Source organism: Leucopleurus acutus (genome assembly GCF_964270905.1).
Source record: "Leucopleurus acutus genome assembly, chromosome: 19".
Taxonomy (NCBI): Eukaryota; Metazoa; Chordata; class Mammalia; order Artiodactyla; family Delphinidae; genus Leucopleurus; species Leucopleurus acutus.
In genome coordinates this window covers 60,385,578-60,411,558 of record NC_139161.1, presented here as the reverse complement: position 1 = coordinate 60,411,558, position 25,981 = coordinate 60,385,578, and the positions used below count along the sequence as shown (strand labels likewise).

Genomic DNA, 25,981 nt, shown 5'->3' with positions numbered 1-25,981 from the left:
TCATGTGGCCAGGCCTCCTTCTTGGGCAGGCGTGCACACGACCTCAATGCCGCAGGGGCCACCGTTCGGGGCGCGCACGCAGGGCTGTCCGGCTGCGCTCTGGCCGTGGCGCGCCCACCTCCCGGCACGCTCAGGCTCCCTGCACTCCGCGAAGCAGAAGCTGCACGTCTCCGTCGGCTCGGGCGTTGCCCCTGCAGCGCTACCCGCTTCCATCCAGTGATCTGCTGAGGGGGAGAGGGCGTTGGCCTCGGCCTGGACCCCTCCTCCCCCGCCCTGCACCCCCAGGGGACCACCTCCGGTGTTAGCCGCCCTGTCCTGGCAAGTGGGGCAAGCCCCGGGGCCCAACACCCACCCTTCCTCAGGGCCCTGTCTCTTCTTGCCTTGATGTTTGACCCGATTTCACCAGGACAGATAGGAAACTGTAGGAACTGGCGCCAGGCTGCTCCCCAGGAGGACCGGCAACCGCTCTCCACTTAGAAGCGGGGGCAGAGCCAGGACAGAGGGATGTCCAGGACCCCACTGCGTGCTCACCCTTGGAGGACTTGGCCCGCATCCGACATGGCCCTGGGGGTGGCTGGCAGGAGACCTGGTCCCCCCTCCTCTTCAGGAAACAGGCCACGGCCAGCAGGAAGCAGCAGATGATGGCGCAGAGGCAGAGCCCCAGCGTGCTGTAGACCAGGGCCAGCTGGTCGGCGCTCAGCTTTAGCCCTGGGGGGGCTGCAAGACAGCGGGGGACCCAGAGTCAGGAGGGGCCCCTCCCTGAAGCACCCCCCCTCCGGCCAGCAGCCCCTCGTCCTCGCTTCCTCCTCGTGAGCCCCAAACAAGCCATGCGGTCACCCCCACGCCCCCTCGGAGGGCCGGGGGACCCCGGAGCTGCATGCCCTTTGTCGTTCTCTCTCGCTGTGGGATGTAGCTTGGGACAGTACCAGAGGTGGACGGGCAAGCAGGTGGACAGTTGTCCAGGGAGGGTGTTTGACCGGGGAGTACATGCTTGGAGAGAGACGGTGGTGTTGCTCCTGAGCCTGAGGGGCAGGTGTACACCAGGGGGGCCTGGGGAAATGGGGCGCTGGCCCCGCTCAGGGCCCCGAGCCAAAGCCCTGCCCTCGAAATCTGTCCCGGGCCCTGGGATCGGGTGCCCCCAGCCCGGAAGGAAGGGCTGCCGGCCGCCTGCTGGTCTTGCTGCACGCAACACTTTTCTCTAGTGTATCCCTGACCCTCGCGCTTCTGTGAAGGAGGGGCGCTCGCCCCCTTTACAGGTTGCGGTGTAGTCCACGTGCTGCCAGGCTCCGTGAAGATGAGGGGGGGTGGTTAGTGTGTTCTCAAGCTCGTGCAGCTGCTGCCTGCGCACCTGGGGTGTGTCCGGCACCGCATGACGCCCCCCGTCCGCCCCGGGCCCCGGGCCCCACCACGCTGTCTCTGTCGCCTGTCCTGGACACTTCATACCGATGGAACTGTGCAGCACGGGACCTTCACGTCTGGCCTCTCAGCGTGTTTCCAAGGCTCAGGCGTGTGCCACGTGTGTTGGGTCTGAGTAGCGTCCACTGTGTGGATGCACCACATCGTGTTTGTTTGTCCACGATGAGCAGGCATGTCAGTTGTTTCCACCCTTTGGCGGCTGTGAAGGCTTGCGTGCAGGTTTCCGTGTGCACATGTGTGTGCAGCTCTCGTGGATGCGTTCCACGAGTGTAGTTGCCGGGTCAGGTAGCGCCTCCTTGCTGAGCTGTTTGAGGATCCTGCAGGCTGTTCCCGCTGTGGCCACACCGCCTTACAGTCTGTATTTCAGATGACAAAACAGCCTCAGATCTGGTCACAGTTGCAGAGCTGCACCTGGGGGCAGGTCTGATGGGCTCCACGCCGGGGCTCCAGGCCGGCCGCGCACAGGTGGCAAGGTGGACACTGTCCCTCTTCCTTACGCAGCCTCCTTAGGGGCAGAATTTTATGAAGTGACAGCTGGTTGGTGCTACCCTGACGTTCACAGAGCTCTGGGTGGGCTGTTGGCGCCACCCCCGGCCGGCGACGTCCGTGTGTCCCAGCTCCCGGGGCCCCCATCTGCTCACCGGCTCCTGTGCGTCCCTGGGATAAAATAAAGCCGTCGGCCTGGCCGGATTAGCGGGGGAGAGGCTGGCAGCTTTCGCGTGGGAGGTGGAATTCCCAGCTACCAGACGCTGCTAAGTACACAGTGCAGTGCTGGGTGGATTTCAGGTGTCTTCAGCTGAACTCTAACACTCAGACTACCTCGAGGCTGGCTGCTGGCATTTGGAGACGGTCCTCGATTCCTGCCCTTCAAGTCGGGCTGGGCCGGGCCCCCCTGCACCCAGCAATGCGCAGTACAGGGGACGCAGGGCCTGGCCGGTGCCACGACGAGGCCTGGCAGCCTCTGCTCTGCTCTCCTGGGCACCCTGAGCCACCACGTGAGGAGGGTGATTTGGGGCTTCCTGAGGGAAGTGGAACCAGTTCCTGCCTGGTGACCCGCTCGTAGAGCGTGCTTTGCAGAGGCCCTGGATCTGGAGGAGAGGTGCAGTTAAAACTGCGAAAGATGTCACCTTCCGCCTCTGTCCCAGGCTGGCGACAGGCACATCTGGGTGGGGTGGTCTCCTCTGAGGGCCACGTGCGACCACCTGCCAACACGGACACGCCCTTTCCGGGCTTGTGGACTCACTGCCTTCACTTCTAGGCACGTGGATGCAGGCATTTGCTGGCCTCTGTTTACCGTGAGAGCCGGAGACCAGCTCCCTGGTGGGTCCTGAGATGGGCTGAGCCTCAGGGGTAGGAAGTGAACAGGGAGAGAGAGGTGGGCGCTCGGGATTCTCCCTGGTGTGAAATGTGCTTAGACAAGAGCATGTGGGAACCGACAAACCCAGGCCGCAGCAGGTGTTGCTCCTGGGGAGAGACTTTCCCCAAACCTGGCTTTTTAATACCTTCTTTCTTCCGCCGCGATCCCCGTGTGTCGTCCGTTCGCGGGAACGGCAAGGAGCGTGCTGGCTGCCTCGCTCGTTAAAGCCTAGTCAGAGGCTGGCCAGGTGCGGGGACGGGGTTCCCAGCCACCGCTGTGCTTCTTCTGTTCAGTCACCAGCTGTTCAGGTCTGCAAGCTCGGTCGCTGACCTCTGTCGGCCCTCAGTGACCTGGCCCCGGAGCGGAGCGGCCTCGCCCAGTGCCTCCCTGTCTGCTGACCCCGGTGGGTGCAGGGGCTTCAGTCGGGAATGGATGTGAGCTCTGTCCTTGTCAGAGAGCCAGACCTGCGGCGCAGTTCTGAGCACCGCCACCAGGGGGCACCGCAGATGGTTTATTTCCAAGCGGGTTTTCCATTAGATTTGTTCCGTGCTTGTACTGTTTTCAGAGTCAATCTCGCCTAGAAACAGGATTTCCCCGACTGCTGCTGCTGGGCTGGAGCTCGGGCTGGCCGGGCGGGCAGTGCTGTGACCTGTCCTGAGGGGCCTTGGTGTAGCCGGGGCAGGGCAGGTTCTGAGCCTGGGCCCTGCGGCCACCCTCGCTCACGGTCAGGCCTGCCTCCTGGTGAAACGTGGTGGACGCTCCGGCCTCCGCGCTGTTGGTAGCAGCTCGACCCAGTGGAACGTTCCGCCAGCATCCCCACGGCCCCAGCCCAGCGAGCAGGCAGGTCAGGGGAGGGGTGAGGTGGGCTCCCGAGGCTTTCTGCCCCCCTCCCCTGGCCTCAGCCCTGGGGATGAAGAGGGGGCCTGGGGCAGCCGCCATGGTGACATCTCTTGCAGCCGTCGGGGGCGGAGTCAAGTGAACCTCCCACCAGAGGAGATGAAAAGCCAGAGACGAGACCAACCCCCAGGCCGCCGTGCAGGATGTGCTCCCAAGGCGGGCATCGCCCTCCCACAAGGGGTCTGGTAACCTGCACGTGGGACCTTATGACCTGATTTGGGGAAAAAGCCTTTGCAGATGTAATCAAGTTAAGGATTTGGAGCATCAAGGCCCAGGGTCGCTGAGGCCCTGCGAGAGCCCTGTGAGGGGGGTGCCGGGCTGCCTGTCCCCAGTGGGGACAGGGAGATACAGAGTCTGGAGACGTCCCAGGTCACCCCTGCTCACGCCACCTGGAGCTCTGAACCCGGGACCCAGGAGGCCCTTGAATAGGGCCTGGGGGCTCCGTGGGCTCGGATAAGAAAAGCAAACCTTAATTTTCACTAAAGCTTAGCCTTTGCTCCCACTGTTTGTAGCAGTTGCAGCCCCAGTGGTCCTAGCAGTGGCTGTACCCTGTCCACAGAGAATCCGTGTGTTTCCGCTCCCAGCCCCTCCCAGCACCTGCACATGCTGTGCCCTCTGCCTGGAACACCTTTCTCCACGTCGTCTCTTAGATGTATGCTTTCCTTTTAAATGAGCAGTTACTACGTGCTGATCCTGACACTCAGTGCAGCAACCCCGTGAAGGCAGGTGATCTCAGTCTTACGGAAACACTTAATCTCAGAGAGGTTAAGTGACTTGCTCAAGGTCACACAGTTGGTGGGAGATGGAACCAGGGGTCTGGCCCCCAGTCTGCCTTGAGGGCCTCTCCTCGGGGAAACCTTCTCGCCCCATTGCACCCTGGCTGGGGGATGTCGTCGCCACGCACTGAGGTTACTCAGTCATTTGTCTTGTCTCTCCCATCAGACTGTAACTTCCATGGGGTCAGCGACAGGGTCTGCCTGACTCTTGCACCCGTCCCCCCAGGCACAGCTGAGCCCTCCACAGTTACCGTCAAATGAAGGAACGGCCATTCCGAGAGATGTGGAGGGGCCAAGGGTGGGGGCTGGCAGGGCGGGGAGTGAGTGGGGGGACAGGTCAGCTCCGCTGCCACGGGCAGTGTTCTGCACGCCCTGCCCTTAACACCCAGGGTGTGGGCCCGGCATTTCTGTTCACAGTCCCCACCAAACCCAGCTCTCACCCCACCTGCACGCAGGTATCAGGACACAGCGGGACACACGTAAGCGCCAGACCTCCAGAGGGACACGCGGCAGGGGTCAGGTATGGCGAGGCGTCACCCGGCCCTCCGAGGCTCGGGAGGCCACACCATGGAATGACTGGGACAGCGGTCAGGTCAGACGTCACGCTGACCCCACTGGCTCCTGGAATGTCTGTCCACACTTCCTGGGGGATTCGTACCTGGAGGGTCCACCCCAGGCCCTCTGGGGAGGTGGCTTGGCTGGTGGTCACAGACAGGAAGGGCTAACGGTGTCACACTGGCAAGAGGTCCCCCTAAGTGGGCGACGGCGCCACAGAACACTGCTCTGGGGATTGGCTCTTGCAGAGCGGACAAACTTTGGGACCCGCAGGCCGGGCCCGAGTCCCCGCTCAGCTGTGCACTGACTCTCCAGGTTTTGAGACTCAATTTCTCTGTCTGTAAAGGGGAATCTGTGGCATCGGAGGTAGACGGGGTTCTGGGTTTGGCTGGAAGAGTCAAATACGTCACTGCAGGGAAGGCACGGGGGTCACCAGACCTTGGAGAGCAGCCCCCTTTGTGGTCCCGTTCGTCACCCCCTCCACCCGTATCCACGCCCTCTGTGTGTGAATCTGCACTTCCTCTCACAAGAGGCTGTGCTGGATAAAAACCGGCCACAAACCCCCCACAGCTACAAATCCTTCACCTCTCCTCCAGCCGAGAGTGGGGTCTGTCTCCCCCACCTTGAATCTGGCTGGCTTTGCATCTGGAGGGATAGGATGCAGCAGATGATGGGTGCCAGCTCTTGGCCGAGAGGTTCAGAGGCCCGTGTGTCACCTCTGGTGCTGCTGCCCACCCGCTGGTCCCAGGGGAGGATGAGAGACTCAGGAGCAGAGCCCCTCCAGCTGACTCCAGCCAAGCCCTACGCCATGAGGAATAACACGCCATGGAATCTGGGGGCTGTTTGTTACGTGGCAGCAGCTTACTGACAGGAGAGCAGAGCAGAGTAAGAGACAACAGTCTAACCGAGAAGAACCAGGCTGGGCACTTCGTTATCAGGACACATGAAGCCTGTTCTCATGGTAGTGACGTCATGAGGAAAGTCACAGAAAAGGAGGAAAACCAGCCAGCACCTGGCAGACCAAGAGCACCATAAATATCAAGTGTTTGCGGGTCCACATCCCCACCCAAGCCCCGTCCTCTCTGACACCACAGAGCAGAGTAGCTGAGCCAGGAGGTATTTTCTGGGAGGATTAATTAGGTCATTTCCAGTGCTCGGCACTTAGTAAGTGCCTAGTTCAAGGGACCCCTCTCACATATCTAAGGAGGCCCATCTCCACCGTGAGCTTTTTTGATAGTACTTTTCTTTCTCATTCTTGGGAAGTCTCCATTGCCTCTAAATGGAGTGGGGGTCTCGCTCACAGGTTAGCTGTGCTATCCACTCGCTGCCCTGTGTTCTGAGAATTCATTCAGCCACCATTATGAGACTCCCAACTGTCAGGTCTTTTTTCTTCTTTTGCTTCCTTCTTGCCCACAGACTTCTGTAAACTTTGCTTAATTTTTTTTTTCTATCCTGTAATGATCCCCCCACCCCCCTGGTTTCTGGCCATTTGCCTGCACTGGACTTCCTGCTTTGCAGCCTCTCCTTATTGAGGCCTGGTGCCTGCCTTCCACCCACTCTGACCCTTGGACACCGCGCAGGCCAACCTTAGGTGGCTTACCTGGACCCACATCCGAGCCTCTGTGCTCTGGTCCCTGGTACCTCCCTAGGTTGTCTGCCCGGGTCGAGGCGTCTCCGGTCCGCTGTCTCCTGACCTCTGGTGGGAGGTTCACTTGACTCCTGAACTTGTTCTCACAGAAGTGTGTGCATTGCTTGGGGTGACGTCCACAGATGGAGGCACAGCTGATACAGTCCCCCAGGAGCTGGTCATAGTACCTGCCTTGCTCTTTGTGGCAGCTGAGTGACTCTGGGAGACAGAGATACGTGATGCTGCTGGGTGATAGACACAGGCAGAAACTGGGGGTCTGGCCTCAAAGGGTATCAAAGTTAAAAAAAAATCCTAGTCCAGTTCCCCAAAAGCAATTCCAGAGTAATCCGAGTCCTCTTCCAGTATGCAAATGTAAGACTATACATTGTCCTCTAAGTACTGTTTTAGCTGCATCACACACATTTTGACATGTAGTATTTTTTCTGTACCTAGTTTTAGAATGTTCTTATTTTTCACTATTATTTCTCCTTTGACCTATAATTTAAAAGAGTATTTTTTAGTACTAACTGTATAAGGGTTTTCTAGTTATCTTTTAAGTTATTACATTGTCACATAATTTCTTTACTTGGGTTTTTCAAACCTCATAAGGGAGAAACATATTTCATATAAAAATAAGGAATGGAGCCTATAAACGAGAAAAAAAAAAAAATAAGGAATGGAGAACAAAGCCAGAATCTGCCTTAGCAAGTTGGGGAAGGGGACTGGAAGGAAGGTGAGAAAGCTCAGAGTAATAGTGTTTTTTCTGTCTTAATAATAAATGAGAATTTCAGGAGCTTAACCAGGCATCAGTGCCAAGGGGCAGAAGCCAAGCAAACTGAAGCCCATTCACACTTGCTGGAGAGAGCAGTTTTGAGTGCCACACAGAAACCTGTACTTTCACAGGGTAGGTTTCCCTTGTCTCTAAGATTCATTCATAGGAAAATGTGACTCGCATGCAGGTTTTCAGAGCGCATTTTGGAGGCAGCACAAGACAGAGGCCAAGAACCCAGACCTTGAAGCCACGCGGGCTTGGGGAAGCTCTGGTCTGCCACTTCACGTGGTGGGCTTGGCCCCTCCATACCTCAGTCTCCTGTTTTCCAGGAGAGGAATAGTTATAACAATGGTGATTTCTTACGGTTGTCACGGGGATTTGAAGTCCCCGGCACAGTGCCTGACACATAATGAATAATGCTCGGGGTTTAAATAGAATATTCACTTGTGCCTCTTTGCGATGCAAACACGCCAATGCGTACATCCTTTTCAGAGTAGAAGACAAAACCAGGAAGGCCTGCATTTGGGACCTCAGGGGAGACTCGGGTGATCCTGTCGGGACCAGTGACCACCCCTTGCCCTTACCCTGCTGTGGCCCCTGGACCCTCCTGACCCCGACACTCACAAGGTGGAGTTAGCCTGATGGCAGCAGTGTTCCCGGGCTTGCCGTGACCTCCTCTCGTCCTTGGGAACCCCCGTGTGGCTGTGCAGGTGACAGAGCTCCACAGACCACCAGCCCTCACTGCCTGACCTCACAACCTCCCCTCTGGGCCTCGATATTCCCTGTTGTATTTTCCCGCCTCCACGCCTTTGTCCCCACTGGTCCCTCCTCCAGGGGTGCCGTCCCCCCATCTGACTTCTGCATCTGTGGACTCTTAACAACCTCCCCTCTGGGCCTCGATATTCCCTGTTGTATTTCCCGCCTCCACGCCTTTGTCCACGCTGGTCCCTCCTCCAGGGGTGCCGTCCCCCCATCTGACTTCTGCATCTGTGAACTCTTAACAATCCATCGCAGGGGGCGCTTCCTACCAGAAAACTTCCTCGCTCCCCAACCCATCAGCCGGACGTGGTCTCTCCCAGCTGTGGCGTTTTACTGTAGTTCACCTTTTTACCGTGAAGTGGAGTCATTTCTCCCACTAGATAATAACCTCCTTGAAGGGTCTGTCAGATTCCTCTTTCCAGGGGTTTGTGGGTCAGCACTGAATGTCCACCTCATTAATGGATGGTGGCTCAGAGCCATGGTGTTGCAGACTCAGAAAGTTGTTGTTCAAATCCTAACTCTTCCACTATTGTGCTGTGTGATCTTGGGCAAGTCGCTCAGCCTCTCTGAGCCCCACTCAGCCAGTATTTATGAAGCACTTACTATGTGTCAGGCACTGTGCTAGGCTTAAGACAGGAATTGAGCTCTCAGTCGGGTGGTTGAGACACATGAACACACAGGGAAGAACGTGTGGTACAAGCTGTGATAAGTTCCATCAGGGAAAGAACAAGTTATGAAAAAGCAAGCAAAAGGCAATTAGAGAAAACTGGATATGACCTGAGTGCAGATGATATTAAGGAATTATTGCTGGGGGTGATAAAATATTGAGGTTATATTTTAAAGGCCCTTATGTTTTAGGCATTCGTGACCCAGTATTTACACATAAAATAATACGAGTTCTTGGATTGGCTTTAAAATACACAAGTAAAAAAATTGGGGACTGTAAAGGTGGCATTTCTAAAGCTGCTGATGGGTAGACAGGTTTATCATGCTGTCCTCTCTCTCTGTCATAATTTCTATAATAAAAAGTTTCAGAAGAAAGAGCAGAGAATGATGAAGGAGGGCCCACTTTCCATCCGGCAGTCGGAGAGGACCTCTTGATTTGGGGCTGAGACCTGAAGGCCGGGTAGGAGGGAGCCCAGGGGAGAAGGTGGGGAAATGCATCCCTGTGCAAAGGCCCTGAGGCAGGAAGGAACAGAGCATGCTTGGGAAGCTGCAAGGAGGGTAGGAGGGTCGAAAGGTAGAAGGTGCCACACTGTCCGTCTCCCTCCACCCCTCCTCAGGCCCCAAGTGCAGGCCAGGGGGACCTCCGGGGGCAGGAGGGGCATCCAGCCCAGGCTCGGGCCCCAGAACTCACTGCAGAAGGCTGCACAGGTGCGTGGATTCTGATTGCTGCAGATGGTTTTGCAGGAGACACAGGTGTTCAGCAGTGGGTCCCAGTACTGCTCTTCGGGGCAGGGCTGCATGGCCACCCCCAGCCGCAGGCCCTGTGGGGCTGAGAGGCAGGGAACGTGAGGGCAGCTGGCACCACTGGAGGCCGGAGCCCAGGCGGCCTCTCCCGCTCACGTTCCCTAGGGGGAACAGACAGGGTTGGTTTCTGCCCCAGTTATACTTGCTGGGCAATCCGGGGCTGACACCCTGAGCCTCAGTTTCCCGTCTGGGGCACGGCAGTTCTGAGGCCCCTCTGGCATCAGTGGAGCCCTGCTCGGCCCTGTTCTCTACCCTCATGAACGTGCACACGCCTCCTGCCACGGGGTCTTTGCACGTGCTGGTCCCTTTGCACCCCATGCTCTTCATGCTTCACGACTGGTCATTTCCTCCTGACCCCTCAGATCTCTGTTGCAACTTCGTTTTTTCAGGGAAGCCTTTCTGACACCTTCCCACCCCGGATTGGGACTTGCTCCTCCTTCTGCACTTGTCACTGTTGTCACTTGACTTTTGTGATGCAGTTATTTGATAGTGTCTCCCCATTAACTGGGAGCATCACGCAGGCATAGATGCTAATTGATTTGTTTGCTGCTGGGTCCTCAGAACCTAGATAGTGCCCAGGACATAGTAGGTGCTCATTAAATGAATGAATTAGAAAAGCAGACCTAGCCAGTGCCTAGTAAACAGCAAGCACTCAATAAATGTCCGTTTCCTTCCCTTGCTCTTTTACTGAGATGTGAGACACACACAATGACAAATCTCAAGAGTACAGCTTGACAAATCTTTGCACGTGTACACGCCTGTGTCACGACCACCGCGTCAAGGTGGTGAACATTTCTTGCTCCCTGATGACTCCCACGGGCCCCTCCCACCCAACATCCACCCCCAGAGGTGACTTCTGTTCTGAGTTTGAACGCCACAGGGCCAGAGGCTGCTGCTACTGCCTGTTCCTGAACTTTCATTGTCTGGATTCTTTGGCTCTGCAAGGCATCTGGGACTCATTCCAGATGGTTGTGTGTTGCTGAGTCTTCTGTAATTTTCTGCCTGATTTCATAGCATTTTCCTCCCCAACAACTTCTTTTAAACATTTTTTGAGGCACTTGTTTATTCTTTAATGGGAGTCCACTGAGGAAAGACCAGCGGCTCCCCCTCGACCTGGCAGCTTAACCACCTGTGTTTATCCTCCTTCCCTCTTGGAACCAAACTGAAAGGGCAGGAAAAGACAGTTGTCCTCGAAGGTGGAATGGAAGAAGTGACTGCAGCAGGGGACAGGCGTCAGCAACGTTTTGGAAGACGGAAGGCAGAGGGCCAGGGGTGACAGGCTTCAGTTGAAGATCTCTCTCGGTTGAAGCTCACGGGGAGGAAGCGGAATTGTGTCACCGAATGCTAGGAACCTCCTGGAACTGGGGCACTAGGACCTCTGGCCGTGGGGGATGGGAGGGCAGAGCAGTGAAATAGGGTTGGATGGAGACTTACGTAAAGAGGGCTTGACCCCAGGCAGGCGATGGCCCCTCACCCACCCGAGCAGGAGGTTGGGGTCTCCTCAGACACAACTGAGGAGGGGTGGCAGTGAGGTCCACTATCCCCTCAGCCATACCTCAGGAGTGCTGTGGCCAGGTTTGTAAAAGATGTGTCCTTCCCCATCCTGCAACTGGCAGGAAGCCAGCAGACTCTGCTCTGGAAAAGCTGACCCAAAGGAAAAGCCCTGGAGGCACTGACTGGGAGATTCTTTCAAGAAAGTGACCATGCTGCTGCCTGACCACTAGAGCAAAGCTTCTGTGTGAAAACGCTGTCCATTTACCCAGAACTTCCAATCAGCCATTAGTGCCTCAGTGTGAATTGTGAACTGCGGCCAAGGGTCACCTGATATTGGAGCACCCCCTCTGCATGAAAGAGACCTTGGACGATGCAAGCAGAAGATATCCACCCAGTGCCAATAGAGACAATGCAGGGAACAGAAGAAAACTACAAGATGACGGCAAGACATCCTTAGAAAGAGAAGAGAACTTTTATATCCACGAGAAAGAATGGTGTGCTCATTTTTTTTTTTTTCCGGCTTGTGGGATCTTAGTTCCCCAACCAGGGATCAAACCCGGGCCCTCCGCAATGGTTGAGAATCTGCCTGCCAATGCAGGGGACACGGGTTCGAGCCCTGGTCTGGGAAGATCCCACATGCCGCGGAGCGACTGGGCCCGTGAGCCACAACTACTGAGCCTGCGCGTCTGGAACCCGTGCTCCGCAACAAGAGAGGCCGCGACAGTGAGAGGCCCGCGCACCGCGATGAAGAGTGGCCCCCGCTCACCACAACTAGAGAAAGCCCTCGCAAAGAAACGAAGACCCAACACAGCCAAACATAAATAAATAAATAAATAAATAATTTATAAAACAAAAAACGAAAAAAAACCCGGGCCCTCAGCAGTGGAAGTGTGGAGTCCCAGTCACTGGACCGCCAGGGAATTCTCAGTGATGTGCTACTTTTTTTAATTTTTTTTGCGGTACGTGGGCCTCTCACTGCTGTGGCCTCTCCCGTTGTGGAGCACAGGTTCCGGACGCGCAGGCTCAGCGGCCATGGCTCACGGGCCCAGCCGCTCCGCGGCATGTGGGATCTTCCCGGAGAAAGAGAAAACAGATTTGAAAGACAGCCTCCAGATTCAAAGAGCCAATCAGGTGTCCTGCACAATAAATTCTCTCAAACCACAAGACCCACCATCGTGAAAATCAGGAGCAACAGAGACTTGGAGGAGACTTGAAAGCCTCCTTGAGAACGAGCAGCTCACCTACAGGGAGGGCTGTGTGAGTTAGGAACTCTGTGGACATTTCAAATCAAAGCGGGGGTGTGAGTGATGCCAGGGAAGATGGCCAGGAGGAAGCCCCAGCGACCTGCTTCTGCCCTAGCGGCCATCAAGCTGGCAGCCTTGGCTGAAGTAACGATATTGGAGCTCTGGGGTTGTCTATGGGACAGTTGGGCAAAGAGGCTGGTAGATTTGGGGAGTTTTGGTGCCTTTCAGCCTATCGTGGGGTGGTGGCTGTTCATGTCCCTGGGGCAACTTGCTGGGACCTGGATGGGCAGTAAGGACCTTGTCCTCTGTATGTTGGGATTGTGGGTTCTAATTGCTGGTTGCCACTTTTGATCACTGAGGAGCCAGCACAGAGGGTGGTGGGCATTGTTTCAACCTCCCTGGTTGAAGTGGCTCCCAGGGGATTGGAAGAGATCTACTGCCCCCCATTTGGGGAGTCACACATTTAGGAAAATCTTTGTCAGGTCGCTGGCTGACTGCAGAGAAGAAGGACCAGAAACTTTGGTGACCACACACAAGGAATACATGCTTTGCAAAAATAGTTTGGAAGAGTCACAAACAGACTCCAGCTCTCAGCAACAAAAACTTCAGCAATCCCTGAGGAGTGAGAGAGTTAAATTTCCAGACTTACCACAATGTAATGCTCAAAATGTTCAGTTCTCAAAAAACTTAACAAAACATACAGAGAAACAGGAAAATACGGCACATTCACAGAAAAAAAGCCTTGGACAGAAACTATCCCTGAGGAAGCCTAGACATTGGAAGTATCAGTCGAAGATGTTAAGTCAACTGTCTTAAATACGTTCCATGAGCTAAAGGAAACCATAGACAAAGAACTAAAGGAGATCAGGAAAATGATGTAAGAACAAAATGAGGATATGAATAAAGAAATAGAGGTTGTAAAAAAGGAACCAAAACTTGGAAGCAATCCAGATACCCTTTAGTAGGTGAACTGATAAATAAACTGTGTCATCCAGACAATGGGACCTCAAACCATGAAAAGACATGGAGGGATCTTAAATGCATGTGACTGAGAAAAGCCACGCTAAAAAGGCTCCACGCTGTATGATCCCAGCTCTGTGACGTTCTGGAAACAGAAGAAAGATCAGTGGTTGTCAGGGGTTGAGGGGGAGGGAGAGATAAAGGTGGAGCACAGGGGATTATACAGAGCAGTGAAACTGGATGCAAGTCATGATACATTTGTCAAATCCCATGGAAAGTACAAGACCGAGAGTGAACCCCAGTGTAAACTGTGGAGTTTGGACAATAATGATGTATTAATGTAGTTACTCGATTGTAGTGCATGTGCCACTTTAGTGCAGGATATGGGTAGTGAGGGAGGCTGTGCATGTTTGGGGACAGGGGGTATATGGGAATTCTCTGTAATTTCCATTCCATTTTTCTGTGAACCTCAGACCACTCTAAATAATCTATTAAAAAATGGAAACAAACTGAAATTCTGGAATTGAGAAGTCCAGTAACTGAAATGAAAAGACTCCCTAGAGGGGTTCAATAGCAGGTCCGAGCAGCCAGAAGGAAAGGATCAGTGAGCTTGGAGATAAGACTATTGAAATTATTTAGAATAGGAATCAGAAATTTAAAAGAATGAGAAAAAATAAACAGAACCTGAGGGACTCGTGGGAGCCCATCAGATGTAACAGCGTATGCACATAGGAATTTCAAAGAGAAGAGAGAGAGAAAATATTTGAAGAAATAATGGCTGGAGACTTCCCAAATCTTAGGAAAGACATGAATATACATGTCTGAGGATGTCCATGAATAAGCAGGATAAATTCAAAGACGCCCACATTGAGACACACTGTAATAAAATTGTGGAAACCCAAAGATGAGAGAATTGTGAATGCAGCAACAAAGAAACAATTGTCATATACAGGGGATCCTCAATAAAATTAATAGCTGGTTTCTCCTTAGAAATCATGGGGGCTAGAAGTGAGCTGTTAACATTTAAAGTCCAAAAAGAAAAAAAAAAAAAACAAAACTATCAACCAAGAATTGCGTATCTGGCAAAACTATCTTTCAGGAATGAAGGAGAAGTTAAGACATTTCCAGATAAGCAAAAGCTGAGAGAGTTTGTTACCAGTAGACCTGTCCTACAAGAAATGCTAAAGGGAGTTGTCCTTCATGCTGAAATGAAAGTGCACTAGACAGTAACTTGAAGTCATAAGAAAAAAGAAGGAACATTGGTAAAGGAAATCTATGACAATATCAATATCAATAGGAAGGGACAGAGATATAGAACAGTGTTTGTACCCTACTGAAACTAGGTATTATTGAAACTAAGTTGTTAGAGGTTTAAGACATTAGTTGTAATCCTCAGGGTAATCACTTAAAAAATAACTAAAAACATACAGAAACTGAAAGAAAAAGGGAATAAAAATGGCACACTACAAGTAATCAACTAAATACAAAAGAAAAGTCAGTGGAGGAACTGAGGGACAGAAAACGTAAGACATACAGAAAACAGAGATAAACGGCAGAAGTAACTCCTTTATCAGTAATCATATTAATGTCAATGGACTAAACTCTGCTATTACAAAAGGCAGAAACTGGGAGATTGGATTAAAAAAACAGTATTCATCTATATCCTGTTCATAAGAGACTTACTTTACATAAAAGGACACGAGCTTGAAAGTAAAACAATGGACAAATATCGTCCATGCAAATAATAACCAAAAGAGAACTGAGGGGGCTATATTATTATAAGACAAAGTAGTTTAATCAAAAGAGGTTACAAGAGACAAAGGCAAGATATATTGATTAAAAGTTTGATACAGCAAGAAGATTTAACAGTTATAAACACATATGTGTGTTACAACAGAGTGCAAACATATGAAACAAAAGTTGACGGAACTGAAGGGAGAAATGGTTCTGTGCCAATATTTGGATATTTCGATTCCCCACTTTCAGTAGTGGGTAGGAGAACTGGACAAGAGATCAATGAGGACAAGATGACTTGAGCAACTCTGTAAAGCAACCATATAACAGACATATACACGACACTGCACTCAGCGACGCAGACTGCACATTCTTCTAAAGTGTCCATGGAACACACTCCTGGGCAGACTATATAGCAGGTCACAGAACAAGTCTTAATAGGTTCTAAAAGATTAAAGTAATTCAAAGAATCTTTTCTGATCAAAGTGGAATGAAACTAAAAGCCAATAACAGAAGGAAGATTGGAAGGTTCACAAATATGTGGAACTTCAACAACACACTTTTTTTTTTTTTTTTAAATTTATTTGGCTGTGCCGGGTCTTCGTTGCAGCACACTGGATCTTCATTGCAGCATGCAGCATCTAGTTCCCAGACCAGGGATTGAACCTGGGCCCCTTGCATTGGGAGCAAAGAGTCCTAACTGCTGGACCACCAGGGAATTCCCCCCAAAACACTCTTAAACAACCAATGGGTCAAAGAAGAAGTCACAAGAGATATTAGAAAATATCTTGAGATAAATGAATATGAAAACACAATGTACCAGAAGTTATGGGATACAGTAAATGTAATGCTAAGAGGGAAATTTATAGATATAAATGGGTACACTAAAAAAAGAAGAATCTCTCAGATCTTGACCTATCTGTATACCATGAGGAACTAGAAAAAGAAAAGCAAACTAAACCCAAAGCAAGCATAAGGAAAGATTAGAGCGGAGATAAAAAAGAGAATAGAAAAGCTGTAATATGGACTTCCCTGGTGGTCCAGTGGTTAAGTGTCCACCTTCCAATGCAGGGGACGCAGGTTCAATCCCTGGTTTGGGAACTAAGATCCCACGTGCCGTGGGGCAACTAAGCCTGCGTGCCACAACTACTGAGCCCGCACACTCTGGAGCCCGCATACCGCAACAAAAAGCCCACGTGCCGTGGCCAAGATCCTGCATGCTGCAACTAAGACCTGATGCAGCCAAATAAAGATAGAATTGATTAAAATAATAATAATAAATTTAAAAGAAAAACTATAATAGAGAAAATCAACAAAGCCAAAAGTTGGATTTTTGAATAGATTTACAAAACCAACAGACCCTTAGCTGGATTGATTAAGAAAAAGAGACGAAACTCAAATTACTAAAATCAGAAATGAAAGTGGGGCATTGATACATATTTTATAGGTTATAAGAGAGTACTGTGAACAATTGTGCACCAACAAATCAGGTAATCTAAATGGACAGTTCCTGGAAACATACAATCTACAAAAACTGATACATGAAGAAAGAATATCTGAATAGACCTATAACAGGTAAGGAGATTGAATCAGTAATAAGAAACCTCCCAACAAAACCCCAGGACCAGGGCTTCCCTGGAGGCGCAGTGGTTAAGAATCCACCTGCCAATGCAGGGGACGCAGGTTTGAGCCCTGGTCTGGGAAGATCCCACATGCTGTGGAGCAACTAAGCCCATGCGCCACAACTACTGAGCCTGCGCTCTAGAGCCTGTGAGCCACAACTACTGAGCCTGTGTGCCACAACTACTGAAACCCGTGTGCCTAGAGCCCATGCCACAGCAGTGGCTTCAATGAGAAGCCACGGCGATGAGAAGCCCGCACGCTGCAATGAAGAGCAGCCCCTGCTCTCCACAACTAGAGAAAGCCCGTGCACAGCAACGAAGACCCAACGCTGCCAAAAATAAATAAATACAGTTTTTTTTAAAAAAAGAATGTGATCATTAAAAAAAAAAAAAAAAAAGCTCAGGACCAGATGGCTTCACTGGTGAATTCTACCAAACATTTAAAGAAGAATTAAAACTAATCCTCAGACTTCTTCAAAAACGTTGAAGAGGGAGCACTTCCTAACTCTGTGAGGTCAGCATAACACTGGTGCTGAAGCCTAATAAAGACATCATAAGAAAAGAAAATTTCAGACCAATATGCCCTGTGATATAGATGCGAAAATTCTCAACAAAATACTAGCCAATCAAATCCAACAGCATATTAAACGGATTATACATTATAACCTAGTGGGATTCATTTCCAGAATGCAATAATAGTTCAACACATGAAAATCAATAGATGTGGGCTTCCCTGGCGGCACGGTGGTTGAGAGTCCGCCTGCCGATGCAGGGGACACAGGTTTGTGCCCCGGTCTGGGAGGATCCCACATGCCGCGGAGCGGCTGGGCCCGTGAGCCGTGGCCGCTGAACCTGTGCGTCCAGAGCCTGTGCTCCGCAACGGGAGAGGTCACAACAGTGAGAGGCCCACGTACCGCCAAAAAAAAAAAAAAAAAGAAAATCAATAGATGTAATACACTTCAAGAATGAAGGAAAAAACTACATGATCATTTTGAGGCAGAAAAAGCATTTAACAAAATTCAGCACCTTTTCATGATAAAAAACAGTAAAGTAGGAATAGAAGACAACCTCCTCTACATGATAACAACCATGTATGAAAAACCCACAGTTGACATCACACTCAGTGGTGAAAGACTGAAAGCGTCTCTCCTATGACTAGTAACAAAACAAGAATGCCCACTCTTACTACTTCAGTTCAGCATAGTACTGGAAGAGCAATTAGGCAAGAAAAAGAAATAAATGTGTTCAAATTGGAGAGGAGAAAGTAAAATTATCTGTTCATAGGTGACATGATCTTATATGTAAAATCTCTAAAAATTTCACACCCTAAACACTGTTAAATATTCAGCAAAGTTGCAGATACAAAAGCAACACAAAAAAATCAGTTGCATTTTTCATATACTTGCAATGAACGATCCTAAAAGGAAATTAAGAAAACAAATCCATGTTCAGAGACAAAAATGAATAAAATACTTAGGAATGAATTTAACCAAGGTGGTGAAAGAAGTATACCCTGAAAACTACAAAACGTTGCTGAAATCAGAGAAGATCTAAATAAAAGACATCCCATGTTCATGGATTGAAAGACGATGTTAAGATGTCAATACAGTCCCTAACAAAATCCCAGTGACGTTTTTACACAAATAGAAAAACCCGTCTTAAAAATTCATTTGACCCTGAATAGTCAAAACAATCTTGAAGAAGAAGAACAAAGTTGGAGGACTCATACCCTGATTTCAAAACTTACTACAGGGCTTCCCTGGTGGCGCAGTGGTTGAGAGTCCGCCTGCCGGGGCAAGGGACACGGGTTCGTGCCCCGGTCTGGGAGGATCCCGCGTGCCGCGGAGCGGCTGCGCCCGTGAGCCATGGCCGCTGAGCCTGCGCGTCCGGAGCCTGTGCTCCGCAACGGGAGAGGCCACAACAGTGAGAGGCCCACGTGCCGCAAAAAAAAAAAAAAAAAAATTCAAAGCTAAAGTAAACAGTGTGAAAATGGAATAAAGACAGATACTCAGAGCAGTGGAGTAGAATAGAACCCAGAAATAAGCTCTCCATCTATGGTCAGTTGATTTTCAACTGGTGGAGGAGGGGGAAAGCAGGGTCCGTCTCAGTCAAGAGGGAAAGATAGAAGTTCTCAGAATGATGGTGAAGGGAGTCCCTGGGACATGGCCTGGAGGCCAAGGGGGAGCCCTGTCTCAACTAAAATAGGAGAAAAGCGGAAGGAACATCTCCAGTAGAAACAGGGAACCGTATATAAGCGAGTCTGCTTGACCAGTTGACGGGCTGGATCTGCCCCAGAGCTGGGGGTGAGTTCCTGAGACATACAGAGAAAACCAAGGAGTTTCAACTCCGGGGAGGTCACATGGCTCAGCTGTGAACAAAGTTTACATCGTCATGTTGAAGTGAACTACAATCAGGGAATAACTCTGACTTTGTGTCTACAATAGTCACTCACTTGTGAGAGGGGACACCCCTAGACCACTGTCAGGGAACAGGGCAATGACAGGACTTATAAGACAGGAAGGAAGGAGGGAGAAAAACTGCAGGGGGTTTTGCATAGGGGGCAAATGGATTAGCTGGCAGCAAAGAGGGTGATCTCTCCTTGAGCACGTGGTGGGCTAGGGGGTCTGAGAGAGTTTCAGCAGCTTCCACATTCTGGGTGACAGGTCAGAGAATTACAGTGATCATTTACAGTCTCTTATGAATCGGGAAGGAGGAGGAAGAGAGAAAGGTGGGGATGACCGTTTCTTCCCATTGTAATTTCTGCCTCCTGTTGACTCATTCTGAAAACCGATTTCCCATGGTTCAGTGACAAAATGTGTGTGAGCGCAGCCGTGCCTGTGGAGGAAGCACAGCTCTGAGTCACCAGCCAGCCAGCTTCGGAAAGGCTGGCAGCACAGCCTCGGGTTTTCTTTTCTGTAAACGGGGACCATGGGTGCTCCTTTGCAGAGCAGGTTTCCTCGAGGACGTGCACATGACACGCATGGAACTGGCCCGAGGTGCGGTTGCCAAGTGGTAGTTATTTGGATAAAGTGGTTTAAAATACAATGGATTAATTATAATCATTTCATAATCAGCAAATCCGCACTCCAGGCCTGGGAACTGCCCCAGAACCTCAGCTTGTGGCTGAAGCACTATAACTTCCCAAAGACACTTGTCCCTGTACGCTGCCGTGTCACCTGACCTCTGAGATGTCTCAGGTGTGCCTTCCTGGATGGCCATGTGGCCTGAGCACCGTCTACCTGGTCGTGTTTCTTATTTTGTAATTTGACATCTGAGGGTGTAGCCATCTACCTCCTTACACTGTCTCATTCATCTCCGAGCCCAGTGCTTCTGTAATACCAGACACACAGTAGGTCCTCGGCCAATGGTCACAAATAACCAAATACTTTATACAGAGCTGTCCTCAGTGAAGACATGTGGAGTGGTAAGCAACCCTCGTGCTTGTGCTGTGTTAACAGTGCATAATGTCTGAGTTTTGTTCTGCCCCCTCCCCTGCCTGCGTCTCCTCCCTTCAAGTAGGACTCAGGGCAGAGGTGTCCTGAGGTTGGGGGGTGGGGTGGGAAGAGCAGAAACCCTGGCTTTTGCTTTCAGAACTTAGAGGAAAGGATTCTTGGCACAAAATGATTGGGCCAGAAAACAGCACAGAAAATAATTTCTCCTAGATTGAAAAAAACAGCCCGAAGATTTAAGTGTGAAATAGAATAAAATTTTAAAAACTTCTAGAGAAGAAACCATTCGATAACTTCTTTATAACCTTGGAGTATGAAAGGCCTTTCTAACTGTGACCCCAAATCCAAACTCTATAAAATACAAAATTGATAAAATAGACTACACAAAACAAACAACTTCTGCATGGCAAAAAGCAGCTTAAGGAGGAAAGTCCAAAGACAAAAACGGGAACAAAACACTTGCAACTTGTATCTAAAGAGTAAGCAGACGGGCTTCCCTGGTGGCGCAGTGGTTAAGAATCCGCCTGCCAGTGCAGGAGACACGGGTTCGAGCCCCGGTCTGGGAAGATCCCACATGCTGCAGAACAACTAAGCCCATGCCCCGCAACTCCTGAGCCTGTGCTCTAGAGCCCATGAGCCACAACTACTGAACCCAAGTGCCGCAACTGCTGAAGCCCGCACGCCTAGAGCCCATGCTGTGCAACAAGAGAAGCCACCGCAATGAGAAGCCTGCGCACCTGCAATGAAGAGTAACCCCTGCTCGCCACAACTAGTGAAAGCCCACATGCAGCAACAAAAACCCAACACAGCCATAGATAAATTAAATAAATAAATAAATAATACAAAAGGAGAAACACATGTATAAAAAAAGAGTAAGCAGAAAGGAAAAGGCCAGCCACCCGACAGAAAATTGGGCAAAGGTAATGAACAGACAGTTCACAGACAGGGACGAACAGCATAAATTTGTCTGGTCTCATTCCTGAGAAGCAAGCAAATTTGAACTACGCTGAGACCATCTTCTCCCTAATAGATTGCTAAAAATCCAGAACTTTACTAACACCTCCTGTTGGCAAGGTCACAAGGAGAGTGGCACTCATTCACTCTGGAAGGAGAGGAATAGGGATAACCCTCAAGGGGGGGAGATTTGGCAACATTAGTCAAAATGACTGATGTTTTTACCTGCTGATATAGTGATTAATCTCTGGGATTTATTTCAGAGTGCAAAATGATAATTCATTGCAGCAATGTTTGTAATAGCAGAAGATTGGAAGTAGCACAAATGTCCATCAGTAGGGGATTGACTGAGTATATACACTGGACTATTATGCAGTTATAGAAAAGGGGTGAGGAAGCTTTCTGTATGTTGCTTTAGAAAGAACTGCAAGATATATTAAGTGGAAAAACAAACACAAGGAGCTTCCATGGTGGCACAGTGGTTAAGACTCCACGCTCCCAATGCAGGGGGCCCAGGTTCGATCCCTAGTCAGGGAACTAGAGACCATGTGCATGCCGCAACTAAGAGTTCACCTGCCATAACTAAGGAGCCCGCCTGCCACAACTAAGACCCGGTGCAACCAAATAAATAAATAATTTTTTTTAATAATAAAAAAATAAAAACAAAACAAGGTCCATAACAGCATGGCTCACAGTCTCCCTTTCTTTCTGCAAAAAAGGAGAAAGTTCTAATCTAGATTTATAGGTATTAGTATATACATAAAGAAACACTGTAAGGAAACATACAAAACCAAAAACAGTGTTTTAAATAAAATACTGAAGAATAAATTGAACAAAAGAAGTACAAAACTTGCACATTGAAAACTACAAAACATACCTGAAAGAAGACCTAAATAAATGGAAAGATATTCCATATTCATGGATGGAAAGACTTAATATTGTTAAGATAGCAGTGCTCCCCAAATAATTCTGCAGATTCAATGCAATCCCAGTCAAATTCCCAGCTGGCTTTTCTGCAGAATTTGAAAAGCTGATCCTAAAATCATATGGAAATGCAAGAGACCCAGAAGAGCTGAAACACTTTTGAAAGAGAACAAAGTTGTAGGACTCACACTTCCCAATTTCAAAACTTACCACAAACCAACAGTAAATAAGACAGTGTAGTACTGGCATAAGGACAGACGTGAGTCAGTAGAGTAGTTTAGAGTCAAAAACTAAAGCCTAACATTTATGGTCAATTGATTTTCAACAAAGATACCAAGAAGATTCAACGGGAAAAAGGATAGTCTTTTCGACAAATAGTGCTGAGACAACTGGGTAAGCCACCTTCAAAAGAATGAATGTGGACCCCTAACTTACACCATACACAGAAAATAACTCACAGTGGGTCACAGACCTAAATGTAACTAGACAAGTTTTAGAAGAAAGCAGGAGTAAATCTTCATGATTTGGGGTTAGGCAGTGAGACCGAATGCACAAATGATTAAAAAGGAGCTTGAGAGACTGGACTTCATAAAAATTTTAAACTTTTGTGTTTCACAGAACACCATCAAGAGAATAAAATGATATTCCACAGACTTGGAGGAAATATTTCCAGATCGTATATCTGATAAGGGATTTGTATCCAGAATATATAAAGAACCTTTACAACTGAATAATGAAAAGACAAATAACCCAGTTTAAAAATGGGTTAGGGGGCTTCCCTGGTGGCGCGGGGGTTGAGAGTCCACCTGCCGATGCAGGGGACACGGGTTCGTGCCCCGGTCCGGGAGGATCCCACATGCCGCGGAGCGGCTGGGCCCGTGAGCCATGGCCGTTGAGCCTGCGCGTCCGGAGCCTGTGCTCCGCAACGGGAGAGGCCACGGCAGTGAGAGGCCCGCGTACCGCAAACAAACAAACAAACAAAGAACAGTGCAGCTGCTTTGGAAAACAGTCTGGCAGCTCCTCAGAACGTTAAACACAGAACTACCATATGGCCCAGCAATTCCACTCCTAAGAGAAATGAAAACATGTCCACCCAGATACTTGTACATGAATAGTCACAGCAGCATTGTTCATAGTAGCCAAAAAGTAGAAACAACCCAAATGTCCGTCAACTGATGAATGGATGAGTAAAATGTGGTCCGTCCATACAACAGAATGTTGTTTGGCCACAAAGAGGTATAAAGTACTGACACCCTACCACATGGCTGAACCTCAATGGAAGAAGCTAGTCATCAGACAGCACATTCCATTTTTATAAAATGTCCAAAGTAGGCAAATCTACAGAGAGAAAAAGTAGGTCAGGGCCAGCCTAGGGCTGGGGGTGGGGAGGTATGAGCACTGACAGGGGTGTTTTGGGGGTGACGATAATGTTCTAAAATTAGATTATAGTGATGGTTGCACAGCTCTTAAGCAGGTGAACTTTGTGGCACGTAAAGCATCTGAACAGAGCCGTTTATTCTAGAGGGGGCAGGAAAGCTGGGCGGACAGATGACCAGGAGGACAGGAAGGCTGTGTGATGTACCTTTTTATACTTTGTGGGCTTCCAGCCTGTGACTACCATCTATTCACAAAGCAAACTTACAAAGCAAGAGGCTTGGGAATCCCCTGGCGGTCCAGTGGTTAGGGCTCGGTGCTTTCACTGCCGGGGCCCCGAGTCGATCCCTGGTCGCGGAACTAAGATCCCACAAGCCACACGGCACAGCCAAAAAATATACATAAAGAAAGAAAGAAAAGCAAGAGGACCTAAATGAGGAGTTTGGGATTGGCAGGTACACACTACTATATATAAAAGAAACAACAAGCTCCTACTGTAGAGCACAGGGATCTGTATCCAATATCCTGTGATAAACCGTAAGGGAAAAGAATAGGAAAAGCATATATAGGCGTATAACTGAGTCACTTTACATCAGAAACTAACACAGCATCGTGAATCAACTGTACTTCAATTAAGAGAAGATAAGCAGAGGACCACACAAAACTGAAGAGACCCCCGAGCCTTCTCCCATCTGGGGAGAGGAGGGTGGAAGCTTTCACCCCACCCACAGGGAAGCGCTGGCCAGTGGACAGCAGGTTGGATCGGACGAGGGCAGCCTAGGAAGCCTCAAAGACCCATTCCTGGTCAGAGGGCACCGAGCCACTGGACCTGACAGGGACACAAGAGCCCACTCGGCCAGATGGCAGACACCCAGCTGACCGGATGTCTGCGCTGTCCCTGCCCACCCCTCCTCCAACACCACCGGAACCTACATAAAGTCCCAGAGCCATCATCCAGCCCCAAAGGAGGGCAGGAAAAGCCCCAAATTGACACTGGCCAGCAGAACAGAAGCCGTGTTGACCACGGGGAGAAGGGGAGAGCTCTCGCAGGCCTGGGTTTGTGGGCTGGGCTCATGGCCCGGGCTCTCCTGCATCCCGGCTGTCTGCCTGTCTCCCTCACATGCCTGGCTCTGTAGGCGCTGGACCAAGAAAGGCCTCTGTGGTCCAATTAGTTTGAAAAACATTGGGCTAAAGAAAGCCAAAGTTTTGTTTTGTTGTTTTTAAGTGCAGCCCTTCTCAGCGCCTTTGCCTGTGGCTCTTCAGGAGGGGCCCAGGCAGGTTCAAGGCCTTTCTGTGTCTTTCTCAGGGACTTCTGCTGGGGGAGAGGCTCTCCTTCATTTTACGACCGAGGAAGTGGAGCCCAGAGAGGTGAAGGGGCCCCTCCAAGGTCACACAGCGAGTCGGTGGACAAGGGGAGGCAGGCCCGACTCCGCTGCTCCTGGCGGCCTCTGTCAGTGCCAGGTCCCAGTTCTGACAGGTTCCCGACTCGTGGGCCCGGGCCTGGGCGGTTCCATCCTGTGTCGAGGCGACCTCTTGTTCCTTCCTGGTCCACCTCTCTCAGAAATCTTAAACATCCGAGCCCTTAGCTGGGAACACATCTGGGGATGTGGTTGCTTGACACAAAGGATTCCCATCCAAAGGATTCACAGAGGAGATGTGCTCCCTGCCAGGCGTGTGGTGGACAGAGCAGCCGTGGCCCCTCCAACCTGGCCGTGGGTCCTATCTGCACAGTGAGGGGCCTGGACCCTTCCACCTGCTTTAGCACCCACGCTTCCAGATTGGGGCCTTTGAACAAACCTTCAAAACCTGCCCTGATAAAAATTCTATAGGATAAATGATCCGGTTTCTTTGATAAAAAAAAATTAAAAAACAGCAAGGGAAAACATGAGACAGAGTGGGAATGTTCTAGTTTAAAACATATAGCCAAGACGATGGTGTTTGGATCCTGATTGGAACAAATCATCTGGAAAAGACATTGACAAGACAGTCGGGGAAGTCTGAACATGGGCGCTTTGGTGACACAAAGGGATCATTCTTTGCAGAAGTCGTCATGGCATGAGAGTTTTGGGGGGTTTTGTTTTTTAAGGAGTTTTTCTTTTTAAGGGAGACATACAGAGGTATTTACAGATCAAAAACGCACTGTTTGGACTTGTCTCTAAAGTGATCCAGCGGGGTGTGGGTAATCCTGGAAGTGTGGACAGCGGTCGACATCTGTAGGAGGGCCTGTTAGACACTCCTGATGTTTAAAACACGTCCTGGCCCATCTGGCTGTGGGTCCTGGGGCCAGCTTGGGGTGGGAGGGAGAGGGACTTCCTGCCTGTGAGGCCGACCCTCCAACCTCGCCGCTGCTCTCGGGAACGCAAGGCCAGACCCCCAGGGCCCCAGACCCAGGGCTCTCCACGTGCACGGGCGCGGGAGGCCCCGGGGCAGCCCGAGCTGGCCCGTCTGCTGCGGGCCGCTTCCCCTGCGTCCCCAGTGCCATGCAGAGCCCCAGGCGGAGCCCCTTGCACCCACCCCCACCTCCCCGGCTACTCACATGGCTCCTCCTGGCCCTCCCAGCTCCGGCCACCTCGCCTGCTCCGGCCCAGGCCACTCAT

General features: G+C 50.4%; 1 protein-coding gene across 1 annotated transcript; it reads right to left on the bottom strand.

Annotated features, from left to right (window-relative positions):
* TNFRSF13B (TNF receptor superfamily member 13B) lies at positions 1-25,981 on the bottom strand (the record flags this gene model as incomplete). The annotated part of the gene is made up of 5 exons (XM_082860014.1): positions 1-221; positions 532-717; positions 6,602-6,847; positions 9,517-9,654; positions 25,921-25,981. 5 exons carry the CDS (start codon positions 25,979-25,981, stop codon positions 1-3), a joined length of 852 nt encoding a protein of 283 aa, XP_082716140.1.